The sequence below is a fragment of the Pteropus vampyrus genome, unplaced genomic scaffold, assembly GCF_000151845.1.
Source record: "Pteropus vampyrus isolate Shadow unplaced genomic scaffold, Pvam_2.0 Scaffold211, whole genome shotgun sequence".
In the NCBI taxonomy this organism is placed as follows: Eukaryota; Metazoa; Chordata; class Mammalia; order Chiroptera; family Pteropodidae; genus Pteropus; species Pteropus vampyrus.
This window is the reverse complement of record NW_011888992.1, coordinates 935719-944433: the sequence shown is the minus strand read 5'-3', so window position 1 is coordinate 944433 and position 8715 is coordinate 935719. Positions and strand designations below refer to the sequence as shown.

Sequence of the window (8715 nt, the reverse complement as noted above, 5' to 3'; positions counted from 1 at the left end):
GGGCCTCACGCGTCCCGGGCTCGGGGTCCGCCCAGGGCTGCCGGGGCCCCAGGTCGTGCGGGCAGGCCCGATGGCCGCCACTCGCCGGGCAGTCTTCACGGACCGGTCCCTGTCTCCGTGCAGAGCCAGCTGAGCATAATACAGAGACTGGACGTCGCGCTCCAGCGAGCCGTCCGCCTGGGCGACCTGCGGGTCATCCACGTGCTGTGCACCACCCAGTGGAACCTGTGTCTCCCGCTGCTGCAGCACAGCCTGCGGCGCCAGCTGCGGAGGCCGCTGGCCAGCGTCGCTGCCATCCTGGAGAAGGTGGACAGGTAGCGCGTGCGTCGCGTCGTGGGCTGGCCCCTCAGAGAGGCCTGACGGGGGGCAGGAGAGGGTGGGCAGCGTCCGCCCTCCCCAGGGCTGAGGATGGAGTCGAGCTCATTTGCCCAAAACGCGATGCAAGCTGGAGCACCCACTGTCTTCAGAGAGGGCTGGGGCGGCTGCTGGGGTGACAGTGCCATCTGTCTGTCCTGAGAGGGGCAGGCTGTCCCCATCACCTGCTCATGGCGGCTAAGGGCCAGCCTGGGCCTGAGACCCTCGGGGACAGGGCAACGACCAGATTCAGGTCAGACCTCTGAGAGCCAGGGCCAGGCCAGCGTCACCTGTGCTCCACGAGCTCCGACGGAGGGACCTAGGCATGGCCCAGAGCTGGCCGCGAACCAGTGTCCACTCACCTGGCGTCTGATGCTCACAGGCCAGGGTGGGCACTGCCGTCCCCCAGGCAGTGTGGTGATCTGGACCGGGTGCCTTCTGCCCTCAGCGGGTTGAGTCATCCATCATACGCTGGCTGTCACCAGCCTCGGGCCAGGCCCTAGAGGCGCCCAGTGAGGGGTGTGGCCAAAGCACTTACGTGCATGTCTGTAGCTGCACCTACATCCACACTGCACCCACACGTACCTGTACCTGCACCCACACTTACCCACACGTACGCCTGCTCCTATCCCCGCACTTCCCCACCCTCATCTAAGCGTGTGTCTGTCCTGTACCGCAGCTCATGCGCCGACAGGCTGGGTGTAGCAAGTGCTCAGATGACCCCTAAGCAGGGCGTGGGGAGGGCAGGGCAGGGCCGGCAGTTCAGGGCGGCAGTTCTGGGCTGGGTGGTCCCAGCCGGCTGAGATGCTGATCTCGTTAGAGACCAGACGGGCGGGGCCTGGGCACTGGGGAGGATGAGGGCCCTGCATGCGGTGGACCCAGAGCTGGTCCAGGCCCTGGGGGCCGCATTGTCCTGAGCAGGGGGCGGGGTAGAGAAGGGCTCTTCAGTTGTCGAGTGACCGCTCTGCCGCTGTTGGGACAGCCGTGGACAAAGCTGGTGGCAGGTGCCAGGTGAGAGTCGAGGGTGACTGAGCGGAGGTTGCTGGGCAGTGAGTGTGGGCATAAGGGGTTGGGGACACACGCCCCTCCCTGACACCCCTGGTTTGAGGGGCCCAAAGACGTGCGGGGAAGGCCTGCAGGCCGTGAGCTGGGGAGCCCTGCAGGGAAGGGCCTGGGAGGTCGCTGGAGTCCCCGGAAAGGCAGGAAGCCCAAGGCCAGGCCCCCTTTGGGGTCTGGTGAGCTGAGGGGGCCTCAAAGGGCTGAGAAGGAAGGGGCCGGGCTGTGGGAGGGACACAGGGTCCCTGCTGGCTGAGCAGGGGTTGCGTCGGAGGGGTCGGGGGCTGCCGTGGCTGGGCGTGAGGCCAGGTGGGCACGGGACAGAAGGGACGGTGGGGTGGCATGGAAAGCACCATCCTGGCGGGTCCGTACGGGGCGAAGCCCACGGCTGCGTTCTGGGTTTCTTTAGTTCGTTCCCCGAAGGCGCGTCACAGCATCGGGACGCTGCAGGGTGGCCTCACAGACGAGGGACTCAGCCCCACAGGGGAGCAGACGTGGGGGTGGCTTCCTGTCTCTCTGTTTCCTGAGGGAAGTCAGAGGGGGCGCTGGGGGGCGGGGCGTCGGGGTGGCGGCCAGGAAGGGAAGGGGTTCCAGGCGGGCGGGGTGCCGGCAGCAGGAGGGCCATGGGGTTTGGGTACGTTTGCAGGGAGGGGCCGCTGCCGTCCCCGTTGGCCGTGACTGAGGCCGGCTTTGTCACCTGCGTGAGCCCTGGCACGTGGGGGGCAGTGGGGAGGGGGACTCTCGGGCTCGCACCTCCTGCTCAGCATGGGGTTCGCGGTTTCTTCCTCTGTCGGAGTAAAATCTGTCCTGGACCCCCACTGGGCTGTGTGGCGGAGCTTCTCACTGCCCTGTCCCTGCGCCCCGTGCCTGTCCCCCCTGCGCCCCGTGCCTGTCCCCCCCGCGCCCCGTGCCTGTCCCCCCCGCGCGTGCTCGCGCTGGGCCCCGATGGCCTCTACTCGGCTCGTTTCCCAGATGCTGTTTCTTCTTCCCTTCAGCCTTTTTTTTTTTTTAATTTAATGAGTTTATTTCTTGTTTACGAAAATGTTGGTGTAGTTTACTTTCACATTTGCCCGATTTTGAGAAGTAACTTCCTCTGGCTGCCGTCTTCCCAGTCGCCTCTGTCGAGATGTCGCGGCCTACGGGAAGACGCCCCCGCGAAACGTCTGGTTTGTGAGCCGCGTCTCATCGCGGGGGGCGTCGAGCGTTTCTCCCGTATCTACTGGAATGGCCGTGGGACGCCTCTCGTTCCTTAGCGTGGAGAATGACACTGGTCGGGTTGCGTCGAGCCAACCGCATGTTCTCTGGAGGGCCCTGCCCGTCCGCTGCGGCTGTTGCCAGCTCTGACTCCCAGGAGGGCCCACGGGGCTGGCGACTGTTAGGAGCGGGCGTATGTGCCTCAGCCCCCGAGACCAGAGGGCAAAGACGGGGCCCGTGTCTTCAAAGACGGGGCAGTGAGTTGCTGGCGACGTGACGGGAGACAGCGCCACGTGCCCTTCTCAGGGCCGCTCGTGCTGCTGGGACCCCGTTTGCCCGAGAGCCCAGGGCCCCTCGGCTGTCGCCAGCTGGGCTCGGGCTGCTGGTGGCCTCCAGGGCCCCCTCACCCCCGTGGCCCCCGGGGAGGCTTCCAGGGAAGCCAGCTCACCCGGCCCCCGTGACACCACGCTGTCACCCCCAGCCTCATGGTCCTGCTCCGCTGCCAAGTGCACATGGAGATGGCGCTCATCGAGGAGGACGAGGACCGGCTGGAGCCGGCTGTGCAGCACCTGCAGAAGGCTGCGCTGCTGGACAGCCAGGGCCTGTACCAGGAGCACCTCAGGGTGGCCTCCAACCGGCTGCGCCTCTGCACCATGCTGTACCAGTCCCCCGAGCGCGCCGAGGACAAGGCCATCATGGCCATCGAGCAGGTGCTGGCATGGCCATCTCGGCTCACGGGGGCTCAGCACTTGCCCTGGGTGCAGCACACCTGTCGGGGCCCCACGGGGCCACCTCAGGAAGGGCGGAGTGGGTGCCCCGGGGAGCGGCCATGTGCTCACACGCGTCCCTCTGCAGGCCAAGAAAGCCATCCCCAAGGACAGTGTGCGGAAGAAGCGGGCGCTGCTGGTGAACGCAGGCCTGGCCCTGGCCCCCGACACCTTCCAGATCGTGCTGGACAGCGAGAACGAGGCCAAGGGTGAGCGCCCCGACCCCTTCTGCTGCCCTGTGGCAGCGCCCAGCCCGGCCTGCGTGGGGGCGTGACCCTCGGCGGGGGCAGCAGCTGTGGCCCCTCTGGCACCCCCCTCGGCCGTCCAGTCTGAGGGAGCGAGGCAGCCCAAGTGCTCTCTGCTGTTTCCACACTCAGCACGCGGGGGGCCTGGGGCCGGGGCTCCCACTGCTGCCGGCCAGCAGGAGGCGCTGCGGGGCCTGCGGCGCTGCTCCGAGCGGGCGGCTTGCGGGCTGAGCGGGCAGGGCCGGCCTGGGGCAGCACAGCTGAGCCCGCGGCCTGCCAGGGGCTCTGCGTCCCCGTGGGGCTGTGCGGGTGACCCCTGGCTCTTGGGGTGCCAGGAGGGGCCCCCCCATGTCGAGCGGGTCCAACGCCCGGCCTGGGAGGGGACGGCGGGTGTCAGGCAGGGCGGATGAGGCAGCGCTGATTCGAGGCCTGGGTGGGTGGAAGGCGGAGTGGACAGCCTCAGGGCAGCGTAGGGCAGGATGGCCAGGTGGACCCCAAAGCACGCGGTTCCCGGGGGCCTGGCGGAGTCCCATCAAAGAGCACAGCTGCCCCGGCCAGCGGCCACTCTGCACTGTCTGGGGCCCAGCGCCGCTTGCTGTGACCAGTGGCCACACGCCGGTGACGAGCACGCCCTTGAGCGGAGGTGCAGGCGCGTGACCCTGTGGCCAAAATGTCAGTCAGCGCTGCGCCTGGTTTCCGCCTTCAGTCTCCACCGGGAAGAGCAGGGGCCGCTTCGCCCACCTGTCTGCGAAGGCGCGGCACCACACCATCAGCGTGGACAAGGCCGCCGGGCACTTGCGGCGTCTGGGGCACGAGAACAACCAGGAGAGGTGAGCAGGCGGGGGCAGAGCCCCCGAGAGCCGGAGGGCCCGTCCGTGGAGGCTGAGCCCACAGCCTCAGGGTCCCGCGTGTGGCCCGCAGGGTCGGGGGGCAGGCGCACGGCCCCACGGGCCAGCGGGCAGCTGTCCCCGTCGCCTGAGAGCCGAGCCTCCAGCAGGACGCCAGCACCAGGTCCTGCGTGGGGTTGGGGCGCGGTCACGGGAGCCGGCGGATGGAGGACAGACTCGGGAGGCCCACCCCAGGGGTGGACAGGGACGCTTCTCAGTCGTCACAGAGCGGGGACGTGGCTGCCCTCACGCTGGCTGGGACCAGAGAGCCGGACCCCAGGGCCGCCCTGCCCTCCGGGTCCTGGCCCCCACCCCACCTGCCCCGCCCAGGGCCGCCTCAGGTGCCCTGCTGTGAGCACTGACTTGTCTCAGGGGTCGTGCGCTCTCCTCTCGGACGCCTTGACCCTGCTGGAGCGCAGGCGCCTTGCTCTCAGTGGCAGCAGGTGGGCTGGCCGCTGCCAGGACCGGCCACGGCGCGCTCACCGTCCCCCGTCTGGGTCTCTGTGAGCAGGATACAGATTTGGGCAGAGCTTGCCAAGGTGGCGCGGCAGCAAGCTGTGTGGGACGTCTGCCGGACCGCGAGCCGTTTCTGCCTCCTGTACGACAGCATCAGGGCGAAGAAGCTGCCCCGGCTGAGGCGGGGTGAGCGGGGCCCGGCCCATCGGCCCTGGCGCAGGCCGCACAGGCCCACGCCGGCCCAGGGCCTCTGGGGTGGGCAGTTGCCGTGGCCTCTGCCTCCTGGAGCGGCCAGACTCGGGCCCGAAGCACGGCGCAGATGTATCAGGCTTGGCGGGCAGAATTCCACGAGCGAAATCAGGAAAGCCTTGCAGAATGTCAGCTGGGGACAGGGGCCCCGCATGTGTGGGGCGCTCCTCCCCCTCCGAGGCCCTGCTGCCGGGAGCTGGGGCAGGGTTCCAGCGGGCGGGCGGGGGCCAGCTCCCTGGCACTGCCATCCGTGGCCACGTCTGAAGCGCTGCTGTTTCTACAGCCAGGAAGAGGCGGACCAGAGACGGCTTGGCGCACGACAGCAAGGGCCAGTCGGAGCACCTGCTGCAGAAGCCGGCGCCCTCCCACCTGCTGCGGAAGTTCGCAGAAGTGGGGTTCATCAGCGCCGAGGTGCGTGCTGTGTGCAGTGTGCGCTCGAGCGTCACCTCGGGCAGGTGACTGCCACACACAGGCGCTCCCATGCTCCCCTCCGCGGGCTCCCCTCCGCTCCTGCGGGATGGGGAGCTTCTTGGCCCTTGGGGTTTTCCTGGGAGAAGTGTACCACATGTTGACCTCGGTTTTCCTTAGAAACTATCGGTTGTGAATCCAGTCACGCAGGAATTACGGGTTGACGGTGACTGGTGACTGCGTTTGGGGTATTGTCAGCATCAGAGTCACCATCAAAACTTCTTTGAACGAGGCACCATAGAGAGAAGCGGAGATTCCTCACAGGGGCCCCCACCGTGTGCCTGGCTGCGTGTTCCTGCTGCTGCGGGGTCCACGTCACCTCCTGCCACACACTTCCTTACAGGCTACTGTCCAGTTGCTGCAGTCGGAGGGTGTAATGCTAAATGACCGTCCTATCCCCCCTGAGGACTTGAGCCAGCACCCGGCCGGCTACGTGCCGGAGGACCCGGAGGACAATGCGGAGTGGATCGTGTACAGGTGGGCAGCCCCACGTGGCCCGACACGTCTGCTGTTCCCTGCACCAGCCACACGGCCTGTCGTGACGAGCACAGGCTTGGTGGCAGAGAGGACAGGTGGCTGTGTCAGGTCGAGGGCACGGTTTGCTGTCCCCTGAGAAGGAACAGGGCCGGTTATTCCGTGGTTCGGGCCCGTCCCTCCTGACAGTGGTGAGTGTGACATGCGGGAGCTCACACTCGTGGTGGGGGCGTCTCTGCCCGTTTGCTCGGAGGAGTGCTGTGGCCTGCTCTTACCACGCGACGTGGGGACTCGCCTCGGTGGCTCCCTGCGTGTGGGGAGACAGCGCTCCTCGGGAGGCCCAGGAGACTGACCCCAGGGGCGGTCAGGTGCCGACGCCCCCGGCAGCGAAGGTGCTGCGCCTGCCCTGGCGGAGGGTGGTCCTCTAAATCCACCTAAGTGTCTGTAAAAGTGAGCGTGGTGGGGAGTGAGTGTTCGCATGACACGTCACCGGCCCCGGGCCTGGCTAGCGGGCTTCGCCCGGCGAGTGGCACGCCTGAGTGGGGCCCGGGCCCAGGCCGGAGCAGAGCTCACTCAGCTGGAGGAGGGTCGGTGAGCCAGGCCGGGCCACCCTGACCCACGAGCTGCGCGGCTTTGACATTTGCAAGTTTTGTAAAATCGAACAGGAGAGTGCACGTAGCTCTCGAGCCCACGATACCACGTGGCCCCGGAGGCCCCGTCCGAGGACCGCGAGTGTCCACTGACAGCGCTCTGTGAGGCCAGGGGCCCGCGGACAGTGGCCTGTGTGCTACGGGGCAGGCTGGGCCGGAGGCGCGAGGGGCAGCCACAGGGGCGGACGGGCGGCTGGGCTGGCCTCAGGTGGGAGGGCCAGGCCAGAGGGTCTGCTCGGTGTGAGCGAGGGGTGTCCTGCTGGGAGACGGAAGGAACTGGGCAGGTCCGGGGTCCTTAGGGAGGGACACACCTTCCTGACCCCACCCTGTTGCCGCTGGGCAGCCGCTGGCAGCCTTCACGTGGGCGTGTGGACTGGGGCAGGCGTGCAGACGCGGAGCCGGGCGCTGTGTCCCGCAGGACCTGGATTGAGAGCTTGTCGCAGTACGCCATGAGCAGCTGGCTGCGGTCCGCAGACATTGGGCAGGACATACAGGAGGCCTGGATCGTGCAGAATGCCATGGCCTACGTCCTGAACCACAACCACCACCTCATCACGGCCGGGCGGCAGAAGGAGCTCGTGGACACCTTGTACCACCTCCTGGGTGTCGTCAAGGTCACGGGCCACAATGGGTGAGGCTCAGCCGCAGCTGTGGGTTGGAACATGCGGGCCCCTCCCCCATCTTTAGCGCTGTCCTCCCAGCGAGAGGTAGGGCCACAGTCAGCAAGTGCCTGGAGGGGCCAGGCCGAGGAGAGCCTGTGGGGACATGGGGCTGCTCAAGTCATCCCAGGTCTCCACTTCCTAGCGGGGCACCCCCTCTCAGAGCCGCAGGATGGAGTGTGCGGTGGACAAGGCACTCAGGGCCCTGGACCGCCCGGCCCCACGGTGTGGTGCAGTGTGCACGCCCAGCCGGCCCTGCGCTGGGGGGGCGGGGGGGCGCTCTTTGGGTGGGGTCCCTGTGCCCACGTTCTCTGCTCACGCATTAGCTCGTGCAACGCTCGCATTTTCATGAGCCAGAATTAGAAATTTAAAAAAAAGTCGGGTTAAAGTTTCATCTAACTACAGTGAAGTTTTAAAACACTCCTCGCATGTTTTCTGTTGGTTTGGTTTGAATCTGAGGAACGAGGTTTTAACGTTTCCATCAGACGTTACAGCAGAAATTCAAGGTCGGGTCAGGGTGCAGCAGCACGTGAGGCTTTTCTAAAATCACCATAATAGAGAACGGGCCGTGAGCTAAGGACTTGCTCAGGGTCCGCGCCTCCTGTGGGCCAGGCGCGGCCTCCGCGGTCGGTGTCCCTCTGGGCTCCGGGGGGCCAGCCCTGGAAGCTGAGCCCCTCTTCACGGCCGTCGCCCTGTGTGTTCTGCTCCGAGTCCCTGATTCCTGACCCACAGAGACGACTGGCAGCTCTTCTAAGGGCTGCAGTACCACGATGTCCCCCAGAGAAACCCGGAGCTTCTGGTCTGAGCGCAGCGGCCCTGGTGACTAGTGGCCATTCTCAGGCCACGAGCTAGGGGCTGCTGGGGGGACCCGGCTGCAGGCGCAGTGGCCAGGCGGGCCTTTCTGTCCCACATGCGCAGGACTCCCTGAGCTGTCCCCGGTGTCCCCTCTCAGGTTGAAGGCACCTGTGCTGGGGGACAGAGCCGGCCAAGAGCAGGTGTCCTCCCCTGAGGCCTGAACAGCTGGGGCAGTGAGCGGGCCTGGTGCCGGGGCAGTGGGCGGCCGCAGCCAGTTTAAGTCCAGCAGAGGGCCCGGCAAACACAGCCGCTGCGGATGCGAGGCTGGTGGCCCCCGGGCCGGGCTCAGCTGCTCCGCCTCGTCCCCCAGCGACCCCGTCTTGTTGGTCATGCTCTGCAATGCTCTGGCTCGAGGCTTGATCATCGGCTGGATCCCGGCCCAGACGTCAGAAAGGGCCAGG

General features: G+C 67.1%; 1 protein-coding gene across 1 annotated transcript in view; it reads left to right on the top strand.

Annotated features, from left to right (window-relative positions):
* Positions 1–8715, top strand: part of CFAP46 (cilia and flagella associated protein 46) — a gene marked incomplete at its 5' end in the record, with an annotated part of 70978 nt that overhangs the window by 12504 nt on the left and 49759 nt on the right. Inside the window, 9 exons of the mRNA XM_011372605.1 lie at positions 36–314; positions 3086–3314; positions 3460–3580; positions 4323–4446; positions 5015–5145; positions 5492–5619; positions 6020–6153; positions 7219–7431; positions 8625–8709. Coding sequence (XP_011370907.1) covers positions 36–314; positions 3086–3314; positions 3460–3580; positions 4323–4446; positions 5015–5145; positions 5492–5619; positions 6020–6153; positions 7219–7431; positions 8625–8709 — 1444 coding nt within the window. The remainder of the gene's footprint in view (positions 1–35; positions 315–3085; positions 3315–3459; positions 3581–4322; positions 4447–5014; positions 5146–5491; positions 5620–6019; positions 6154–7218; positions 7432–8624; positions 8710–8715) is intronic.